The 23,843-nt window shown below is 38.3% G+C and overlaps 1 protein-coding gene and 1 long non-coding RNA gene across 2 annotated transcripts; both read left to right on the forward strand.

Moving 5' to 3' along the window:
- The first annotated feature begins 545 nt into the window (after positions 1–545).
- On the forward strand, positions 546–16,132 carry LOC118813551. Its single transcript, XR_005007654.1, has 3 exons — positions 546–653; positions 15,659–15,809; positions 15,891–16,132. It is a non-coding gene; the product is annotated as an uncharacterized LOC118813551 (long non-coding RNA).
- A 2,181-nt stretch (positions 16,133–18,313) lies between these two features.
- Positions 18,314–22,224, forward strand: kcnj14 (potassium inwardly rectifying channel subfamily J member 14). The gene is made up of 3 exons (XM_036584415.1): positions 18,314–19,408; positions 20,014–20,331; positions 21,936–22,224. Exons 1-3 carry the CDS (start codon positions 18,314–18,316, stop codon positions 22,200–22,202), a joined length of 1,680 nt encoding a protein of 559 aa, XP_036440308.1. The 3' UTR covers positions 22,203–22,224.
- Positions 22,225–23,843: the final 1,619 nt, after the last annotated feature.

The following is a 23,843-nucleotide window of genomic DNA, read 5'->3' on the forward strand; positions in this document are numbered from 1 at the left end:
TGGAGAGAGTCATATATTTATTGTTTCTGTGGCTGTGCTGCTTGTACTGAGAACAAAACAGTATACAAATTGAATCTGAAATAAAAATTTAGAAAGCACATTTGAAATAAAGAAATCACATAAAATTGGTCTCATCCTACTTCAGCTTTGGTAGATACAAATACCATTTAAAAAACAGACTTAGTAGATTGACATGAAGGGTAATATTTAATATATGACAGGACTATTTCATTTAAACAATAGCTTTCTTATTTTGCTATGTTTATTATGATAATTATTAAAGACATTATAGAAAGTATTAATGCATTTTGAACATTTTCATGACATGTTCTCTTTATATGTTTTCTGCTTGTTATAATTTAACATTAGACAAATGTGCTGGGTGAGAGAGCGAGAGAGAGAGAGAGAGAGAGAGATGCAATGCTCGTTGCTGGCCCTGTGTCATGCGCATGCACGAGAATCAGCTTTTGCATGCGTGTGCCAGTGTGTGTGTCTACGTGTGTGTGTCTGTGTGAGTATGCCAGCGTATGTGTGTGTGGAGCTCGTGGGAGTCTGTAACAGAAATCAGGGTTTATGTCTGCAGGCTGCAGTCACACAGATTGCACTGTGCTGGATACATGAGCAGCTGGATTTACTGAAACAGCAGCGAGACAGTGAGTGCCACTCTATCATTCTTTTTTAAGTGTCTCAAATGAAACAATGAGATAAAAAAAACTGAGAGAGGGGGTTGAAGTTCTGTGGATGCTGGTAGACAGAGTGAAGAGAGAGTGTCATATACTGCTGGAGACAGGATTATAAACAACAAAAGTGTAGTATATATATTGAATAATTTGTGCACTGACAATAGCTATCAATGTCCTCTGTGAAAGGATAGAAAGTAGAATAAAAATAGAAATAGTTACTTAACTGTCTCTAGGTCAACTACAGGCTGGTGGGAATGAGCAGCATTGCGTGATGGACGAATGACTGATATGAGAAAAGTAGTTTAAACAAATCTCAATGGCCTTTAACTTGTGTTCATATTTTGGCACAAAGTAACTAGGAATGTTACTCTGGATCACGATAATGTACTTCCATCTAAAATGATTTCCATGTAAATTTTGGATTTGTACTTTTCTGAGCAGTTTTAAATGATAAATATTTTTACGTATACTCAAATATATTTGTGAGGAATTCAGTTGGTTCAGCACCTGGACCACTTTACTATTACCCATCATCCTTTTGAGCTTTAGCATTTATTTTAGTCCAAAAAGATTTGTAAAAGAGAAATGTAGTGGCTAATAAACTTTAATTCCTATGGTGATGAATGCAGGATGTACTTGAAGTCTCGTTGAACTCTTAATCAAGTTTTGGACTGGATACCTTTTACTCCAAGTTGTTTTTAGCTACTTTTAATTCTGCTTGTATATTTATCTCTCTGAAGTTACAATACTTTAACTTAATGATAATTCTAGACCACTCTAGTCGCACCTGTTTTTTAAGATTACTCTGTGATCTCTCATTTTCTGGGAATTGATTTGATTAAAATTCTTGCCGTCACAGGTTGACCTTTAACCAGGCCAAGGTGACTCCAACCGCTTTCTTCAGTCACAGTTTGAAGTTATGAAGGAGAGCTAAATTGCACAGTAGAATACACCGTAGTCTGCATAGACTTCAGTCCGAACTTCAGCTTTTTTTGTGAATGTTGTCGAACCCTTTACATTTTTAGTTTGACACCTGTTAACTTATTAATCTGTAAATAATGATGTGCACTGAAGCATGCAAAGCAAATGTTGAATTCCCTCATTTGATGTGGACATTCATAAAAATGCGTTTCCCAAGCAGCGAATTGAAGCAGGGGTCACTTAGAAGCGGCCTGAGAACTGTGAGCTAAAGTTTCTGTATTATGTCTATATGTCAGCGTTCCATGCGATATAGAGAGCAGAGATTTTCTTTTTGATGTAAGTGTCCTGAACTCAATCACAAAGTGCTGGGTCATTGCACTGCTCACCCTCGCAGTTCTGGTGGCCTTGGTGTCACATACAGTTTTAGTTAACTTTAGTTTTCTCTAGCATCAAGTGCATTGTTCACAGATAAAGCTGTTATATGATAATTCTTCCCATGAGCTCACCTCTCCACACTGCCACTAGGTTTAGAAAGTCAATTAGGAAGTGTTACAAAATTGCTAATATAGTAAAAGCCATATGATTCATCTTAGGTTGACATACTGACACCATCAGCATCATAATCATTGACATACTTGTTTCAATGTAAATGAGCGCCCAATGAAAATGAACACATGACCTCAATTTGTGGATTACCTTCTCATCATGTGGCGGCTTCGCCTTGTGAGTCGCAATAGCAGAATGAAGAGAGGCACATAGGTTACTCCTGCCTCCTCATACTGCAGTTTTTTTGGCTTACATTATGTTTTTACATTATGTAAAGGCATCAGAGGTAAAGAATACATTTTAAAATGACAACTGTAGACAGCTTAGACACTGCGTGTATAATCTTCATTGAAAAGCTTTGCCAATAGAATAGGCTGTGGAGCAGTGCAATTGTGTTCTCTGGAGATGAGTTGGAGTGGCATTTGTGATCCAGAACTAATCATCCTCATCCTCAAGCATCTCCCTAATGCTCCTGTGACTGAACGAAATCAAATCCTCACAGCAGTGTTCCAACATCAACTGTAAAGCCTTCCCAGAAGAGTAGCTAGCAAGTGGATGAGTGTCTTCAAATTATTGGATATATAGTGTACATATTGTCACAAAGTAGTTTTACAAAATTAAAAGGTGAACGCTTACTCTCCTTTCTACCTGAATAGTATACACTGATCAGCCATAACATTAAAACCATATTCTTGTTTCTACTTGTTTCTACTTGTTTCTTTCCATTTCATCAGTTCCACTTACCATCTAAGTGCACTTTGTAGTTTTGCAATAACAGACTGTAGTCCATCTGTTTCTCTGCATACTTTGTTAGCCCAGTTTTACCCTGTTCTTTAATAATCAGGACCCCCACATTACCACCACTGAGGAGGTATTATTTGGGTGGTGGATCATTCTCAGCACTGCAGTGACAAAGACGTGGTGGTGGTGTGTTAGTGTGTGTTGCGCTGGTACGAGTGGGTCAGACACAGCAGTGCTTCTGGAGTTTTTAAACACTGTGTCCACTCACTGTCCACTCTGTTAGACACTCCTACCTTTTTGGTCCACCTTGTAGATATAAAGTCAGAGCTCATCTGTTGCTACGCAGTTTGTGTTGGTGATCTTTTAGTCCTTCATCAATGGTCACAGGACGCTGCCCACAGGACGCTGTTGGTTGGATACTATTCTCGGTCCAGCAGTGAAACTGAGGTGTTTAAAAACTCCAGCAGCACTGCTCTGTCTGTTTCACTCAGACCAGTGCAATGCACGCTAGCACACCACCACCACGTCGGTATCACTTTAGTGCTGAAAATGACAAGGAAGTGGTTTTAATGTTACGGCTGATCAGTGTATATTACCATTAATCCCAGTTGTCATGATAATAAGAATCAGCACCTTGTCAAGTCCACTTGGGAAGAATTCCTGAGATCTGAGTTTCATCATATATACTTATATAGTGGTTAATAAGTATAAAATAAGGACATGCAAGGAATATCTACAGTCAATTCAGGGATCATAAACTCATGAAAAAAGCTTGTTGCTGAAGTTTTTGTAGATGTCTATGTAGATGTAAGGAACAAGTGCTCCAGAGAGAAAATTGTAAACCAGAAATGAGGACGAAATTAATGTAACAGAGATTTAGTTCCATCAAGCTTGTAATTGTTTTCTGGTTGTTCGCTGTGACAAGGCCAAAGGTGACCAAAGAGTGTCAATTACGTATCTCTGTAAGCCTTCTGAAATCCCATCATAGTAAAGACGAAGGAGACAGGAGGTTGAAAATGAATGGGGTAGCTTGTAACCCTCAACGTGTCTGTTTACGGGAAAGATCCGCCCTTCAATCAGCTTCTATTGACAAAAAACCAGAAGGGGGAAAGCCTACCCTCCCTGTGGAGACTATGCAAACTATATATGTGATATTTGGATTTTACCAGTGATTTCAAATATGTTTTTTAAAACATTAATGTGGCTTTAGTTTTAAGTTTATAGGCTTCTCCTAATTCAAGGAGATAATAGTCTGGTATTGTATGACTGGAAATAACTGCTCGAAGGTGTTGCCAAGATGGGTGCCAAATGGACAGACTTTACTATATAGATTTTGGTAGTGGGCTGCAGTTTTCCTTTCATTGCCAAAGTATAAATGTAAGAAAACATGTCATACTGCATGACCTGGAGGTTACTGTTAAAGGACTGCATCTTGTCCAATGCAACTCAGGCTTTAATAGGTGTATTCTGAATATTTTTAGATCTCAAGCACCCTTTTGTCACCTCCACACCTCACCAGATATGAGGTTGGTTGTTGTCAGTCTCTCTTGGATGGATCACTCCTGTACATGCACACCGTCACATTTTAGTTTACTGTTATTTTTAGAAAGTACTCCATATCTCAGCACAGGCACTATATATGATGAAACTCAGATCTCAGGAATTCTTCCCAAGTGGACTTGACAAGGTGCTGACAAGGCTCATTATTAGGGTATGTGTATTTTTGTTGTCGACATAATCTTTGTTTTACTAATTGTGAATTAGGCCAAAGGTTTAGTGGAATTATAGTGGAGTTTAGTGGAGCCAAAACATTTCGATTTCATACACATACACAAAGGTCACCATATCTCTGTTGACATAATTAGATATGATTAAACTATGACTATCAGTACTGTATGTTTAAGAATACTTAATTACAGTAATCAGCTAAACAGAATGCTTTCTTGACACTGTTGTACATATACTGATGGTTAAATTGAAAGAGATTAGGGTAGAGAGAAGCAGAGAGAGAGAGAGAGCATGTGAATGTATTGACATAAGAGCACATTTTGTGGCCCCATTTTGTAGCACAGGAAGATTGATGGCCGTATTGACTTGCATGACAGTATCTGGGTTGCTGTACTCTTGCTGCTGGTGGTTTAGCATACTGGTTAACAACAGTAAATACAAGAAACTTGTAAATTGTATGTACACTCAGAATTTTTTGATAATTTCTGTCTCATTGATGTTACTCAGCCACGTGCAAGGGAGTAAAACAGTTGTGTTGTCTCAGTGAAATATAGTGACGTCAGCTTTGGTTGGTAATTGTTTGATTAGTCAATGCATTCTTGTTCAGGAAAACTGTGTGATGTCTTTCCCTCAGTCTGCCTTTCTTTATGTAAGCACCTCCGTTCTGTTCTAGCTTCACAAAGTTATGTAAATATCACTTCAGTAATTTGAATTACTATTTGTACTTTCATTAGTTAAGCATAACCATTTTAAGTCAAATGAATTTAAGCATAATATGTCAAAATGATCAGTCATTAGCATATATTTGAACCATTTTTATGCATTTGACGAAGTATATTGCTGCTGTCAGAAGAAGTATATTGTTGCTTTAATTTTTTGACAGAATTTGAATGCATAAGCTCCCTTTTACGTTGTGTGAAAATTTCATGTTGAGAAAAAAAATTGTTGGAATAACATCTTTTTACATTAACTTGCCTGGAAATCACCATTTTTGCGATACAATCCTAGGCAAAAGTTTGGCTGCCCATGGTCAGATGTTTTGTTGTCAGCACGATTTGTTGATTTTCAAAGTGAAAATATATTAACACGGCTTCTACAGAGAACACACTTCTAAACATTTTAATGCTTAATTACTTTCGATTTTTTTTTGCCGAATTTAACATACTGGAAAAAATAAAACATAAAATGTGTTAAAAGTTAAAAGTTAGGGCACATTTTGTATTTAAAAAACTTTCAGAAACATGTACATTTAACCCTTGTGTGGTGTTGATGTTTTTGTTACTCAGTGGTCTGGTGGACCCACCACATTATTGTTTTTTTAAATCAATACAGCCATAACAATTTATATAAAAATACCAGATGCTTAAAGTATCACAAATGGCCAGCATAGGGTTCTCCTTTAGCAACTGTAGCCAGCAGTCAGCAGTCCATGTTGTCCATCCTCATACACACATATACAAACACATACACACACAGACACACACACACAAACAGCAGGCCGTGCAGGAGGAGAACAGAGTGAAGGGACACAGCACCTCCACAATTTTATTCCCCGCGGGTTCACCTGAACACCACATGTGTAATATAAATGTGTAAGGAGTGAACAGTGTGAAGACACTGAAAATGAGTTTTATATGTTCTTCACAGAAAATGAGCAAAGGCCAAGGAATCTGAGGTTGAAATAATAATAAATCACATAATTGTTTATTTTGGTAAACATTGAAAATGGGTCCCACAGACCCGAACACCACACAAGGGTTAAGTTTGTTCTCTGTAGAGGTTGTGTCTTTGTAGAAAATATGCACTCAAGTATCTAAGTAGCAGTTTAGCACTGTGGCATTAAACCACTTGAGAAACATTCAATTAATATAATTTTAATGTTATATTAAAAGTTAATGTTAAAATTAAATTTGCATTTAACTTTTTATTTAAATTTACATTTTTGTAAAGTTAAATTTACATTTTTTGACAAATATTAGGGGTGCATTGTGTAATAAACACAAATTTCAAGACATATTGTGGGTTTTTACCACAATACAATATATTTTTGACACAGTTAAGATATGGAAGTTAAAGAAAAGAGAGAAATGCCAGATTCACTTTTATCTTTTTGGTAAGTCCATTTGCCAAAACTAGACGTGGGATCCTTGTAAAAGCATAATTAATACAAACAGATAATTTTCCAGACAAATTTAAAAGCACAAAAGTGTAAATGGTTTTGAAAGCAGTGCATGCAAGTTATTTTCTTGGTGGTTTCTTTCAGGAATATCAGGAAGATTTTTTGTTAAAAGAGTGGAAACCTTTTCCAGTTTATTTTACAGCAGCATGTATGGCCTTACCACACCTGCACAGAAAAAAAAAATATTAGCATGCATATCGAAATGTCCTTTGCAGATACTGTGCTGTAACCCTGTGTAAAGATTTGGCAAAAGTATAAAATCACATGAAATGGGGAGCTATATTGATCTGCTCTAGTTCAAAAACATGTCCACTCCTCATCACTGGCAGGCTGGTAAAGACTGGGATTTGTCCCTCTGGTAGCCTGGCAAATAAAAGATGATTCTGATTCTTAGATAAACTCCCAGGTGTTTCATTGTGTCTTTGCACTGGCCAGCATTCTTATTAAGATGTGCCTAGAGCTGTCGGGTATCCCAGTACCCCCATAATCACAAAAAAATGTTGCTCTGTTTTTTTGGATCTCATTGAATCTCCACTAGAAAGATCTAGTGTTTCCTCACTGAATAAGAATATTCATTTGTAGATTCTGATATAAAATGTGCTATAAACAGTGTGGTGAGCAGTGTGCTTTACTTTTAGTCACTTTCTCCTCCTCATTGTCACAGATTTACACTGATGGTGCATGAGGGACTCCCAGCTTTATATGAAAGCTCAGAGCACATTATGATGACACTGTATGAAAACACAGACACTTTTATGATGACATTCATGTCCTTTTCAACTAGATCATCAAAATACAGTGTGGATTACTAGTATGAGCTTTGAAGAGTGTTGGCATGAGATAATTTGTGAAAGGAAAATAGAGCAGGCTGAGTGTTCCAGATTACTGTGAACCACAATGTATAATCTCATCACTCATATATCAGATTGCTGTATGTGTACATGAGGTTTTTCACACATACCTACATTTGATGATGTTTTAAAAAAAATTTTCTGTAAAAACATATTTTCTGTAAAATCTGCAAATGAGAACTGGGCAGCAGTTTTACACACCTTATTTGCAGCATATGTACAGGGAAAGTTAGTTAAACTTTGGTTTATTTGAACCAGAGTAATGAAGTTAAACTTCTTGTTTTAGCATTAGCTTTTGTCTTTGGCCCAAACGTGCATACTATCATGTTTAATATTTTGGGATGTCCTTTAGGAAGATTACTCATTTTAGGTGAAATCGTTCATCCTTCATAGCACACCTGTATGCCATGACATTACATTAGAAACCCCACTGTCGGCCACTGTCAATGCTGTGAACTCATGATGTAATAGCTTGTGGACTTGAGGGCTTCCAGGTATTCTGATCATCATCACTTTTCTGTATTTTTGACCTGAAGAGGTCAAACTGAGAGAAAGAGAGAGAGAGAGAGAGAGAGAGGGTGAATGGATGAAGAGTTTATCCGTGGCTTATCGAATGACATTGAAATCATATTCTCAGTGAGGCTTAATCTACCTACATAACATCTGAACATGGGCAAATAATCTGGACTAAGGAGAAAAAGAAAAAGAGAGAATGAGAAACACAGGAGTTGGGAGTAAAGAAATATTTGGTCTCAAAATGTTAACTTTGGTAATCAGGTAATAAAGTCATTCAAGGTCCATTTAGCTTTGTCTTGAAAATAATCTCATGCAAACTGTTTCCAGTAGTGCTGATTCATTTTAGCTCTGTTAGCATTTGTGAAGGAATTAACATCACAAAAATGTTAAAGTTAGTGATGCTTATTCCAAATAATTCAAAATGTTTAAGGAAAATGTATCAGTTGCTTGTTTCACACATGACTTAAAGTTACCTAGCTTAATGGTATCAGGAATGTTTATGTATTCGATGCAGATCTCTCTCTCTCTGTCTCTCTCTCTCCCCCCTCCCTGCCTTGCTCTCTCAAATGTTTTCTCAAACAATCTTAACAAAAAAATGAAAACTACTCTGTTTTAAAGCTTATAATAGAATGCAGAAGCAGTTGGGATACAAATATTTATGATTGGTGTGAACTGAATGTAATATGTGACGATGCAGAGAATGTGTGCGTCAAACTGTTTTGAAACGTCTGCTTTGAACACAGGAGTTCCAAAAGAATAAAAATTTGAGCTCATTATTCATTACTGTAGCTTCATCCTTTGATTTCAAAGCAAAAAGAGCATCACTATTACTGGAGCCTCAGCCCATTTAAGATAAGGACCTTTCAGAGAAGGAACGTTGGAACAGACCACAACTGATGGTGCCATAAATAAGTTTTATATGGTGGCTCTTTGCCAGTCATTACTCTAGCGTGTCTCCATATCACTGTGACCCTGGAACTATACTGGGCTTATCTGACACTCCAGAGTTTCCCACATAGTGAAGAGTGAGAAGACAGATGGCATAAGCCCCCTGATATCCAGAGGTGGAAAAACACAGAGAAACTATACTTAAGCGAAAGTATCAAGGCTGTGTGTCAAACTTAAACATAATTAAAAGTGAAAATATGGAGGCAAAAATATACTTGAGTGAAAGTAAAATATACATAAATATGAAACTAAAAAGTAAATATTTTAATAGATGAAATCAAGAGTTAGTGCATTTTTTCTTTCTTCTTTTTTCTTTTGTGCTGGGCACATGGTGATTGTGCTCTCTTAACTCAGAATAGTGAGTCTTAACCTTTTTTCAGCAAGCTGTTTAAATGGTTGTAAAATTTGAATACCCTTAACCAAGGATAAACTTGCATGCTTGCATATCGAGCGTGATATTGTCATGACCGCACTTGCATAGTATTGTCTCTCAGCTAATCCCCATCCTGCAGGTACATGCTTAACTCCTGTTCCTCAGCAAAGCAGGCCACGAGTATAGTGCAGAGACTAATGAGCAGTGCTCTTTCTTGCACAAAGTGGGTAGTTTAGACATGGATAGTTAATTCTATTCTGACAAAAAATGGCTTTTCAGATTTGTAACAAGTACTTTGAATGTCTAAAAGAAAATGTAAAGAGTAAATGTATGTTTTTACTTTTCTTTTGGAAATTTCAGTAATTCTCAAATATCAAATAAAAAAATCATGCAAAAAATTACATTTAGTTCATGTAACTTTGCAGGAGTTGAAAGCAGTGCTCTAAATAGTTTTATAGTTAGTTTTCCCAATCGGTTTCTAAACTCCATCTTAAATATTGAACAGCGTGCAGAATGACTAAACTGAGCTAAAACAAAAGCCAGGTATACATACAGTGCCAATAATAATATCTTAATTTGAATCAACTGGTTCAATGTTAATACATGCCCAAAACAGATTATTTCTTCAGAGGATTTTTTATGGCAGATGTGTAATATTTTATCTTTGAAATGTAATTTTTCAGTGAGGTTTTAAAATTCTTATGTAGTATTCTTACAATTCCTACAAGTCTCTGAATTATTCATTTCTACGTGCAATATTTGAATCTACACCATGAGTTTAAAATCACAACTAAAGTCCTTTTTGTAGCCCTCTTTGTCCCTATATTTTGTAAATAGGGACTAATCTTATTTCCTTATGTTAAAGTCAAGTCAAAAAGTATTTATATAGTGCTTTTTACAACAGACGTTGTCACAAACCAGCTTTATAGAAAATCCCTAAGAGCATAAAGAGCAAACTTTAAGAGGAGACAGAACTGTGGTGAAGCCATCCTCATCTGGTCCACACCAATCAATAACACAACAAGAGCAATATGAAGATAGACTTTTACATTTAAGATACAATATTGAATGTAGAGAAAACAAAAAAAAATCAGCTTGTCATTGTTCAGAAGTATTTAGATTAACCAGTGGTAACTGAAGACTACTGTTGAAGGCCTATCAGAGTAACATAAGAAATAACTCTATAAAACCTGTTACTGTTACCATTAACTACTATTAGGAGCATATCACAGTAATCACAGTAAAAATAAGATACATAAAAATAACTACATGCACGACATTGCAAACTGGTTGAGGTATTCTGTGGTTTCAGAAGTGTGTAGTAAAACTTTGGACTAGCTGATGGGTCCTGGCCATTGAAGGGGTCAGTCCGTAAACATCAGTGCCTACTCTTTGAGGCCTGCCATGATGATATGTTAGTATGAATATGTGAAGAGCTCAGTGTATTGTGAGGCAGGTGAAACAATGTGTATGATTAAATAAGTTATGAGTCAGTATTATCAGAAGGGTAAATGGGGCATGCAGGTAAGGCTTTCTGCAACGCATTGGACGTGCAGAGTTGGGCAAGCAGAGACAGATAAAGCAACGACATCAGACCACACAGGATGGGCAGTTCTTCCCAGCAATGAAATCCCAATCAGGGCAGATATTGTGACATCATCAGAATGGACAGGATTGGCAGTTGTTCAGCTTGGCAAAGAAACATGCAAACAGTTCTGTTTGGGGTGACTGAAAACAATATGTAGTGTTAATGAAGTGCAAGCAATGACTCTGGCAGGCCTATCTGTTAGAGCCTAAGTAAAAAAGAATAGCCAGAAAGTAGCAGAAACATGATGGCTCCCTGAGCTGTCAGTGCTCCTCCACTCCATTGTCAAGAAACCTGAGTGAGTGTGAGCGGCGGGACGACAGCACCAACATTCTCAGTTTCCTATAATAGTGTATGATCATAAACCCCCAGGTCTGCACCTTTAACATGAAAACTATTTACTAAAGGCTTGGCTAAACACGCTTTTAGCCTAGACTTTTAACTGAGGCCATGTCTGAGTAGACTGGTAAGTTCTTCCAAAGCTGGGGTGGCTTTGTCTGAAAAAGCTCTACTGTCTAATGTGATGATTAATCCTGAGTACTAATAGTGAACCAGCACCTTGTGATCCAATGTCTGATTGTCATGTAGGAAACATTACAGATGTTTAAGACTTCTTGATTGTTTAATCAATTTTAACTAAAAAAATAATGTTTAACGTAATGTAAAAACAGAGAGATTTCAAAAATCCTGAGAATATTAACGGGCTTCAATTTTACACCACTGAGGTTTTAAAAGCATCTGGGACACTGGCAGCAGAAACTGAAAATTCAAGTGAAATCAGCAGTGTTATACCGCTGTGCTCTTTGCCTTTCTTGTTTTCTGAAGCACTGTAAAGGCTATTTTGTAAATACAGTGTTTTTTTGCTTACAATTCTATTTAGAGTTGTTATTCAGGAAAAAAAAAAACGTTTCTGACATAAGTACATTCTCTGATACATTAACCTGTGGACCTTAACATTTAACTATTTGAGTTAAAGTGAAATATTAGTATTAGTGTTGTATTTATACCCAGGTAATATTTCAGCTTAACTCAACCATTTTGCAAACAGTTACACTTAATATTTAAGGTTATTTAAAACCTGATGTGGCAAACTTAAAAATTCACTCTTATTCTTGAAAGTAATTTGAGCACTGCGTTGAAATTTTGCATGGTGGAACAACTTAAATTGAAGTATTTGCTAGATTTGATGTGCCCAGACAAGCTCTAGGTGAGCTGGCATGGAATGACCTCTAAGTATTTTCCACATCTGTTGACACTTTTGTCCAGATAGCCAACACATGCAGGGGTTGTGGGGACAGTCAAATGCTTTTCATGTGAGTCACAGAATCATTTTAATAATAATACATTATTGATGTAGATTAGCAAGCTTTAACTTAGGCAGTTGTTGCATCCAGATGACTGACATTTCAGTAAAACACTTTCTTGGATTCAGATGGAGTAGAAAACTTTTATATCTTAAAAAAGCATGCAATATTTAAAGAGTAATCTGGTACAGAATGGTACTGCAATTCAGTGGGCTGTCCACTGATTCACTGTGAGAGTCAGATCAATGGGTTGGGCCCAGCAATGAGATCCTGGCAGACAGGAATAGACAGCACATCTACACACCGACAAATGAGGCCTTGGGTTATGTGTACACAATGTTTGTAAAGGTCAAACCAAAGGTTCACAGGCTGACAAAGGCCACAGCTAGTGAAAAGCAGCTCCATTACTGATTTCTGAATCTTCTTATTTGTGATAATAGACATACTTTCATTTCACAGAGTACTTTTATCATATAACATTTTGGAATAGTTCACTATAGTTCTGTTGTATGGAAGCATGGGGAATGTTCAGAGAGGAGGCATTTGTAGAGTATGAATTAGACACCTGCACTTCTGCCATTGTCCAGGCCTTTTTTATTAGCCTTATTTCAATGTTTATTAGTCAGAGATTACAGTCAAAGCTATTATTTTCATGATGTTCAGACTAGGGTTGTAGACTTTTGACCCCACGGTGATTCAATTCAATTACAATTTATTAGGAAATTCTTCCAAACATAATGAAATCTCAAATTTCAACATGATTAAATTTGATTATTTTGGTGTGATTTATAATTACTTTCAAAACACACAAAAAAAAACCAAATGGCCTGAGGAGGTAATAAATGTGCTGAGGAATAAAGCTTATACACTATATGGACATATGTATTGTGACAACTACACATAATACCTACAGGAGCTTTTATGACATCCCTTTCTTAATCCATAGGCATTAATATGGAGTTGGTCCCCCCTTTGCAGCTATAACAGCTTCGACTCAAAAGGCATTTGTGAGGTCAGACAGTGATGTTGGACAAGAGGGCTCACAATCTCTGTTCTAGTTCTTCCCAAAGGTGTTTGATGGGGTTAAGGTCAGGGCTCTGTGCTTCCACACCAAACTCACCCAGCCATGCCTTTACGGACCTTGCTTTGTGCACTGGGGCTCAGTCATGCTGGAACAGAAAAGGGCTTTCCCCAAACTGTTCCCATAGTCCAAAATGTCTTGGTATGCTGAAGCATTAAGATTTCTCTTCACTGGAACTAAGGGCTTGAACTAAGGGTTTGGCACAATGCAGTCAGGCAGGTAACGTTGTCCTGGCATTCACCAAACCCAGACTCATTCATCAGCCTGCCAGATAGAGAAGCGAGATTCGTCACCACTCCAATCAACACTTGGTATTGTGCTTAGTGATAGAGGGTTTTTATGCAGCTGCTCAGCCATGTAAACCCATGCCATGAAGCTCCTGGTGCACAGTTTGTGTGCTGATGTTAAAGCCAGAGGAGGTTTGGAGCTCTGCAGTTATTGAGTCAGCAGAGCGTTGATGACTTTTATGCACTATGCATCTCAGCACTCGGTGACCCGCTCTGTAACTTTACGTGATCTGATGCTTCGTGGCTAAGTTGCTCTGGTTCCTAAACACTTATGGTTTTCAATAATACCACTCACAGCTGATCGTGGATCATCTAGGAGGGAAGAAATTTTGCAAACTGACTTGTTGCAATGGTGGCATCCTATTACAGCACCACACTTGAATTCAGTGAGCTCTTTAGAACGACCCATTCTTTCGCAAATGTCTGTAAAGGCAGACTGCATGGCTGAGTGCTTGATTTTATATACCTGTGGCAACAGGACTGAATGAAACACCTGAGGTGAAGAGGTGTGTCCCAATACTTTTGACCATTGAGGGTATATAAGGAGATAATTAAAAAATATATAATAAACTGATATTTCAGATTTCAAACAATGAATGCATGTTTTTTTTACTTATCATTATTTTACTTATCATTATGTCATCATTTCCATGATTTTATAAGATTTATGCATAAATCATTTGTTCAGATGCAAAGTATCATTCAGAGCAGTCTGGTGTGATATAATGCATTGGAGAGAAACTTACAGACTCTGATTTCTTTACAGATGTGGTGATAAGAACTTACCTACATGTACCCCTTCACCATTAATGAATGTTAAAATTACATTTTTACATTGTAATGTGTTCATAAAACAATGTCTCAGACATCACATAAGGCTGCATATTCAGATGTTCTACTGTAACCACTGTAAACAAATCTGACTCAGTAAGTTTCTCTAGAATAGAGCGTATCACATCAAACCCCTCTGAAGGACTTTTTACAGCTTAATCATTACATTATACAGAAATGTTTAAAAAATCAGTGAAATGTTGGTGGAAAATGTTTTATCAATTTGTAATATTTGTACTAAAAAGTAAGTTATTTTTGTATTGCTGTTGAAGCAGCCTTTGAACAACCTGCGGTTTCTTGTGGGTCTGGTTTGTGGAAGCCAGACCTTTTAACAACTAATGTTAAATCCACACTTTAATCCCCTGAGAGAAAGCTGGGCTTGATCAGGCTCAATTTTCTCAACAAATTCATGCAACTCAGAGGCTCATGAGAAGCACGTAATCAGTGAATCGCTTCACCAGTGATTTTAGGCAATGCAAGATTGGGATATTCTCACAGCACACCTCCCTTCTGAGATAGCCTTTCAGGATTATTCTAATCATCCACTTTCTTAACAGTATGTGCCGCCCCTTCCTATCAACCTATTCTTCATTTCCAGATCTTTTTCTTCGTTACCGCAAAACAACAACTACTAAAGGAACTTTTCCTAATAGGGCTCTAATAGAAACGCATGGTAAAAAATCAAAAAAGAGATCTCCTTAATATCTGTGAAATTTCTCCTAGATGTCAATCAGATCAGATGGAAAGACAAAGAAGACTTTTGTTTGTCTTCTGCTGCTAAGATATTTCTCCTGAGAAAAAGACTTCAGTGATGTCATGTGTCTCCTCTTGAGTTTTAGAAGAACACACATTGTGTTCAGATTTTCCAAGACAACAACTCTTATGTTTATATGTTAACTAAAATCTCATGTCTCCTTTAATTCTCCTGTATCTCATGTCTCCTTTTTGTCTGATGCTATTCCTCCTAAAGAAAATTAAGGAGAATCACCATTAATTCTCCTAATAAGTTCAGCTTGCATTAACTTCTAACTGGCAGGACTTGCAATAGCATCAGCATGGGTAATTATTCATGTTTTTTTTCCAGCTCATTCAAGATTTCACCAGCTCATTCAAGGTGCATGAAGAATGCCAGTCAAAAGTCACAGTGGGTACACTAGTCAAAGATGCTTCATTGTGGTTAGTTTATATTTACAGGGAAGTTAGGTGACTATCACCACTGGCTCACATAATATGAGGTTTGTTTTTTTTTTTTTACTTCTCTTCTTTCCCCATATTTTTTGTATCTAAATTGATTGTATGCTTCTTTTTTCTTCTAGGACTGAGTGAAAAGAACCAGGACTATTGCCCTTAGACCAAAAAGGTGAAGACTGCAGACACAAACAGGAAATAAAGTTGGAAGTGCAAGAAAGAATCTGTTTCTTTTGAACTGCTGCTGGATATAGTTCACTATGAGTGTTGATGTGAAGGCACCAAAAATTTGAAGATGAACCCCTATGTCACCTCTCAGTTCAGGAAAGATCTCTTTCCTCACTTTCATTTGTTGCTGTTTTTTTGAGTTTTATCTCTGATTTCTTTTCATTTTTCTTTTGAGCAAAAACTGCATACATTTTTGTTTCCTCCTCTGCTGTGCCTTGATGCTGTCTTTTTCAGGTGTTTTCCCAAGAGCAGCAACACCTTCAATTCAGTAAGAATCAAACTATGGATACGCCAAGAATATGGATTTTAAAGTAACATGTGAATCAAGCTTTATTCTTGCCCTCTCTGACTCCTGCATGTTTATTTTAAAACCTATTTAATCCTGCTCAGCACATCCAAAAAATACGTACCACCCCGAGAGGCTCTTTTTGACTTCAGCAAAAGGCTTTTTTAGTCTGTGAAGCTATTGATTCCTTCCTGCATGTTCCATTTTTCCTCTCAGTTTGCCCTTTTTTAGTATCTCTGGCCTCGTTTTCACAGGCCCCTGTCGGATGTTTTAAAAAATGTATGTTCTCGCAGCCCACCTGAATTTAGTGACTGGATGCTAACAATCTAAAATGTTGATGATTCCAATGTCACAAGACCTCAGAGACATTACACAGTGATGTTTTAACTCTATAAAAACGTCATCAATCAACAACAGTCATAGTTCCACTTTTAGTAAAATTAGTCATTGTTAATTTGAGTATATCTGTTCTGTAATAGGTTAGATGTGATTCTCTGTTCTCTCAAACTTTTGTCTCTGTTTTGTCTCTCAAAAAAAAATCACACTTTCTGTTCTGAATCTCTTGATTTTTCAGTTTCTGTCCCAGAGAGGCCTCTTTTTATACTAACCAAGGTTTTAATGAGGACTTGTATCCTGGATTCTCTCAATTGACCTTTTTCTTCTACCCAGAGCAGACATTTTTGTCTCCATTGGAATTCAGCTGTTTGGAGCTACTCAAAAGACATGTGACACAAAATGACACTGTGTTTTGGAGAACTGGGGAAAAGCTTTAGGGCTGGAAATTCTGTTGAAACTAAATGAAAGTGGACAGCATATCAGATTCAACATGGACCTGGGACTGTGACAGAGCATCTTGTGTTTAATTTTTATTTATTTATTTATTTTTGTCTACATCATGTTGATGGGTAATTGAGATGTCTGTTGAGATCTGTGTGGACTGCACCTGTTGAATGAGATTTAAGAGACTGACATTATCCAGTGAGTAATGACAGTTATTCAATTTTACTGTAAGCATAATCTATATTTATAAATGTGCGTGTGGGTATGTGTCACAAATAGCTTTGAAATATCATCGTACAGTTACAGGGTATAGTAACCCAGTCTCTCTCCTTTGTTTTCCCAAAGGAAGGTGAAGAAGTCTTGGAAGGACAAATTGGTCTGTATAGGCATGATTCTTATTGTTGGCTACTTTAGTATGGCTGGGATTTGAATGCATGCCTCAAACATTTTTCCTCTTCACCACACTTTCCTGTGTTTCCTGCAAGGGGTGTGATTTCTCAGTGCTTTGCTGGGTGTAATCATTCTTTAGTTTGCTTTATTTTTCCCTTTGCTATTCATGTTCTTTCAGAGAACTGTATATCACAGCTGTCTGCATTTCTGTCCTGTGCAAGCTAAGCCTGGTCTGTGTGTACCTTCAGATTTTGTGAGTGTGAGTGTGTGAATGCTTGTATCCTCCATATTTCACTTGTGCACACTGTGTAGATCTCAGATCTTTGTTCTCCACATTGCTGCTGGAATTCTCCTCTATGGTACTGATGTATCCTGACCTCCAAGGATTTGGATTCTTTTGTCATTTACAACTCTAGTAAAATCTTCCTGTCCAGTTGAGTCTGAGGACCGTCGGTCTGTCAATGCTGCTCCTTTTGATGATTGTTCCAGTATTTTGCCTACAGACAGCACAGGTCTCTCAGGATTTGAATCTACTGTACATTAAACAGGATTTTTGCAAGTGATACTTTCGAAGGTAAAGAAACACTGGCTTGGAACCTTTTTATATATCAGTGTGAACCTCCTCACAAAAACATATTTTTTAATCTTTTTTTTAACTATTAACTATAATAAACCACTGGAAACCAGGGACTCTTTATTACGATGTGGGGAATGAACTCAATAACAGCTTTGAACCTGCACATACTTTGACAGATGTACACCACACTTAATTTGTGTTTCCAGCTCAAAATCTTCACTTGTACATTTTGGGCATTTCCCCATTCTGTCGTCTGCATAGACTTACATACTTGTCTGTAGTCTCCAGTCATGGGAGCTGCGCGGGTCAAGCGACGCTTCAGTGCCGTGGTAGACACACCGCTTGACGAGGAGGAGGTCATGAAGCTCGCTCAGAGTGATGATGTCACAGGGGCATGTGGAGGGGATCTCCCCTCTCCAACCTGCAATGGCAAACTGCTCAACCTGCACCACAGCAACGAAGCGAAGAGTGGTGTGAGAGACGAGGAGGACGATGATGATGATGATGATGTTGATGATGATGATGATTGTGATGATGGTGGATCAATGGGAGGAAGGAGGAGAGGAGGAGGAGGGGGAGTGGGAGGAGGCTGTGGCCCGGCAATCATGGGTTCGGGCAGGAGGGAAGGGGGGTGGCAGCGAGCCCAGAGAAGTTTGTCCCCCTCCCCTTCCCCCTCGCCCCCCCTAGGCATCCAAGGCCGCCGCCGCCGCCGCCGGCCCCGTGGACGCTTTGTGGGCAAGGACGGCCGCTGCAACGTCACCTTCGTCAACATGAGCGACAGGGGCCAGCGCTACCTCACTGACCTCTTCACCACCTGTGTGGACATCCGCTGGCGCTGGATGCTGGTGGTCTTCACCCTCTCCTTCCTGCTCTCCTGGTTGCTTTTTGGATTCACCTTCTGGCTCATAGCTGCTGCACATGGGGATCTAACTGTCACATCATCATCTTCCTCCTCCTCCACATTCACTTCTTCATCTTCTTCTACTTCTACAACTTCACTGGACCCAGAAGTGGAGCATTCTAGGAAACTGGTGGAGCCTGATGAACGTTGCTTTCAGCAGGTGAACAGCTTCATGGCTGCCTTCCTCTTCTCTCTGGAGACACAGACCTCTATAGGCTATGGTTTCCGCAGTGTGACCGAGGCCTGCCCCCTGGCGGTGCTGGCTGTCGTCTTGCAGTGCATTGTGGGCTGCATCATCGATGCTTTCATCGTCGGGGCGGTCATGGCCAAGATCGCCAAGCCCAAAAAGCGCAATGAGACATTGGTGTTCTCTGAGGTGGCCGTGGTGGCGATGAGGGACGGGAAGCTCTGCATGATGTGGCGTGTGGGAAACCTGCGTAAGAGCCACCTGGTGGAGGCCCATGTCCGGGCACAGCTGCTGAAGGTGAGTGAGAGTGAGGGATTGAGAAGGATAGAGAGCGAGTGATGGGGGGCATTAGATTTGAAGCATCTTTTAAAAGATATTTTTATCATGACTATGATGTTCTAACCCGTGTGGAGTATATCTGAGAGAGAGAGACAGAGACAGAGACAGCGAGAGAGATAGGTGGACATCTGGGCGGATGGTTTGGTAAATGAGAGCTTGTTTTGTTCTGGCTCTTTCAGGGGTTTATAAGATTTGTGGGGGGATTAATTTTACCAGGACTGTATTGCTACAAACCATTGACTCTCTGATCTTATCTCTCTAGGATTGTATTACTGATTAAATCTGTTTGTGTCAGTATGTTTGCATTTAACTAGAACTAAAAGTGAGAGTATGTATACGCTGGTGGTTATATGCAGTGAAAATAGTTTTGCTCTGATGTGTGCACATGAATGTACAAAGTGTGATTCGCTCGTAGCTAATCATGGAACCCACATTGTCTAATAATCCCCTGTGATCTATGCTCAAAGGACTTCTACCATGGAAAAATTTGCAGAATTATATGAGTTCGTTTAAAATTAAGGCTGCTGATTGTTTTTCTTACTGAACTCTAACCTTTCTTGCAGCCAAGAGTGACCCCAGAGGGGGAGTTTCTACCTTTGGACAACGAGGACATCAATGTGGGTTTTGATACAGGCACTGATCGAATCTTTCTGGTGTCTCCGGTGACCATTGTGCACGAGATTGACGAGGAAAGCCCGTTCTTTGAGATGGACAGGCGGACACTCGAGACAGACTCAGAGCTGGAGGTGGTGGTCATTCTGGAAGGCATGGTTGAAGCAACCGCCATGACCACACAGTGCCGCTCTTCTTACTTGGCTTCTGAGATCCTTTGGGGTCATCGATTCGAACCTATGCTCTTTGAGAAGAAAAACTGCTACCAGGTAGGACAGAGCCTAGCTACAGAGGTACTGGCATAGAAAGGGGATGAAACATCTGCATCAATTGACCTGTCCATGCTTCACAAACAAATGTTTCTTTTGTGGCTGTTACAAATGGGACAAGCTTCACAGAATTCTAACAAAAATGTCATTCAATGCATCATTTAGTGGAAAATGAATTAGAGAAGGGTTTTCTTGTTTATTTTTGTCAAATAGCTTAAATTTGTCAAAATGCATAAATTATTTTGTATTTGTGTAGATAACATTGTTAGGATAGTATATGTAACCACTCAAATAATTAACCTGCCTTAGAGCTACGGAAGCATCCATGATTGGATGATCTCCTAATTCTCCTAAATTTAAGGTTGCTTTTTCATTTAGCTAAACATTATTGATATTTTTCAAGGCAACATATAGCTGTACTTACTACTTACTGTTTTTGCTGTAATGTCAGTATGTATGGCAAGTACAATATTTAACCCCTTATATGGCCAGGGCCTGCTCGTGGGCCCAAAGTTTTATTACACGCTTCTATAACCTAAGAATAGCTCCACACGTTTATATTCAGTCCCTGTAGTTACTGAATAACAAGCCTTAGTATAGAATAAGCCTGGGATTTTAAGAGGTTTAGGGATTTGCCAAAATATTAACTTACCTAGCTTAGCATTTGAAATTAATAATGCAATCTAATTTTCTATATATTAACAAATTTAAAGTTGTGTAGTAATATATTTGTGCACTACAGTTTTTCAAAAGATTGAATACATCTGTGAAACATCCTGCCTTGCAACAGCAGCTACAAAAGAATACATTTGTGGGCAGAGCATGGAGAAGTCAACTAGGCAGTAAGCTTGAACAATAGACAACAAATTATCAACTGCATAATTATCACAATAAACAATATCATTGTCTTCCAAATTCAGTTACGATGTACCACATTAGAGAATTATAGAACCTTACCCTTTAGCTTGCACTTTCTCTGATGGCAATGTTCTGTAATTACCAACTACCAGCTGGGCTGGCTTCTAACTACTTGATCCTTTATAATGGTTTTATAGTTGGTTTTATTCTGTTTGTATAGCCTTTTCCAATTGCAGTCTCATCTTTTGCCTTCATTTTTGAACAAACAATAGGTTATAGAAATGCGAAATAGTTAAATAAAGGCAATGCAGTAAAAAAAATCACATGGTATATGAAAGAGAACGAAAGAATGGTAATTTGCATAACATCAGTACCTGAAAATGTAATTTATCGGCCTAAGACTAATAACCAGGCTAAATGAAAGTTCAGTAGAATAAATCTAGCAAAGATCAAATCTGTTTAATTCTTTAAAACTTAGGGGCCTGTATGTGGGTCTACACATAAACATAGAAATATCAAGTATACAGATATAGAAATATAAGTAAACTTGCTCACAACTTTCTAGTAAAGTATCCTATTACCATTTACAGTGTAATAAATAGTAAATCTTATGCTAAATAACTGAACAGCAAGCCAAGGATTCATAGGGATATCAATACAGGGGGTTATAAAACAAGAAAAAAGCATAGAAATATTTGTTGTTTCTCAGTGCTTCTTATCATTGTTTGTGGTGTCTCCCTCTTTAGGTGGACTACTCTTACTTCAATAGGACGTATGAGGTCCCTGACACGCCATCCAGCAGTGCTAAAGAGCTGGCTGAGAAAAAATACATCCTGGGCTCCCGTTCCTCTTTCTGCTACGAGAATGAAGTGGCTTTGCAGCTCTCCTCCTCTCCTCCCCCCTCCCCTAGCAAAATCTCTCCATCCCCCTCTCTCTCTCCTTCACTCACTCTCCCCACACCTCCGCCCCCGACCCGTTGTGGCTCCCGCAATGAGCACCCACACACACATTGAGCCCTCACTAGTGCCGGGGGCAAAGGGCATTGGGCACAGGGGAGAAATGGGGTCAGAGAGAGAGAGAGAGAGAGAGAGAGAGAGAGAGAGAGAGAGAGAGAGAGAAATATATGTGGAGAAGATGGTAAAGAGAGAGGACAGAGTTAGAGGTAATGAGGTTCAGTGAGGACAGAGAGAAAGCTTCAAACAAAGGACAAGAACTTTGAAAGGCAGAAAAGAGAAGAGAACGGATTAATGGTACTAGGCCACAATCAGGAGAAAAGGATAAGGAGAGAATGGATAAAGGAGTGGAAGGTGGGGGTAGGGCCCCTTCTTTAAGCATGACTGAGACAGTGATAGACAGAGGAAAGAAGACAAAGAAAATCATAAATATCAGATCAGGGCTGAAGCGTAACAGAAAAAAACTACACAGCCTACATGTGGGGTCAGTGAGAGTATACTGAGGATTAGAGTGAGGAATGAGGCAGGTTTTACTTCCTGGTAAACAGGGCCAGGACATGGAGAAAATTCAGCAAGGAAGGGAATGTGGAGCTACGGTCAGAGAAGATTCAGGTCAGGAAAAGCAAATATATATATATATATATATATATATATATATATATATATATATATATACACATATATGGGTCAAAAGAATAAATTACCAAATAAATAGACTGAATTAGACATGGACTGGGCAGAAAGTGATTGAGAAATAGAGGAAGAGAGAGAGCGATTGAGAGGGTTATTTTGAGATGAGGAGGGCTGCAACACTGACCCACATGGCTGATTGGACCTGGCAATCTTTCAGAATCCGTGTAACTGTTCACTGGGTTCTGTTAGTGGCAGAACACCAACCTGGATCTGCTCTAGCAAGTACCTAACAGAGACTCAACAGTGATCCCGTGTGGCAGCAACAAGTAACAGCAAGTGAGTGGAGGTGATTCTAATTTGGTGAATAGTCCAATGTCAATAAACCATACTAGAGGACAATCACAGTAAGATGAGAGAGAGAGTGTTAATGGTGACACTCACTCTACCACCTAACTATGTTTTTGCGCTCTAGTGAATGGTAGATCTTTGCCACTGATTTTGGACAAACGAAATAATTTTGTATATTGGATATAAGCTGATGTAGTAAATGGATCTCCTACACCTGCAATTGAATATATTCAAAATAAGAGGATTGATTTACTTTCTATGGTTCATCAAACATATTTTTGGTGATGAGAAAGTGCACTGCACTGAGAATACCTGTTGCAAGTTTTGTTGTGTCTTTAACTGGATGTTGGGCTACTTGCTAGAGCTATTATAGAACAAGAAACCACAGGAGATCTGCAGCACTTGATGTTTCTTATATGTACTGTATGTCATTACTGTATGTTTTTTTATATTATTGTTAAATACATTAAATACAGAGCATTATATACACAGTACTGTACAAAAGTAAGAGACCCCCTCCATATATTCAATTTCTTGTCAAAATAGCCAATAGCCAAGTTATTCATTTTTCAATGTCAGAAAAAAAACAAATAAAAAATATATATAGCAGAACATTACATAGAATACTCGAGAAATAAATATAACATCTATTTTTCTGCAGGAAATTTTCCACACCTCCAAAGTTCAGTCTTGGAAGATGGTTTCATGTTCTGCTTCTAA

This window comes from Colossoma macropomum, unplaced genomic scaffold (assembly GCF_904425465.1).
Source record: "Colossoma macropomum unplaced genomic scaffold, Colossoma_macropomum, whole genome shotgun sequence".
NCBI lineage: Eukaryota > Metazoa > Chordata > Actinopteri > Characiformes > Serrasalmidae > Colossoma > Colossoma macropomum.

Excerpts from the sequence above, each read along its gene's own strand:
- kcnj14 (XM_036584415.1), top strand. The coding sequence starts at position 18,314 with ATGGGAGCTGCGCGGGTCAAGCGACGCTTCAGTGCCGTGGTAGACACA. Across the intron at positions 19,409-20,013 it reads TCCGGGCACAGCTGCTGAAG|CCAAGAGTGACCCCAGAGGG; the intron begins GTGAGTGAGAGT and ends CCTTTCTTGCAG. Across the intron at positions 20,332-21,935 it reads AGAAGAAAAACTGCTACCAG|GTGGACTACTCTTACTTCAA; the intron begins GTAGGACAGAGC and ends CTCCCTCTTTAG.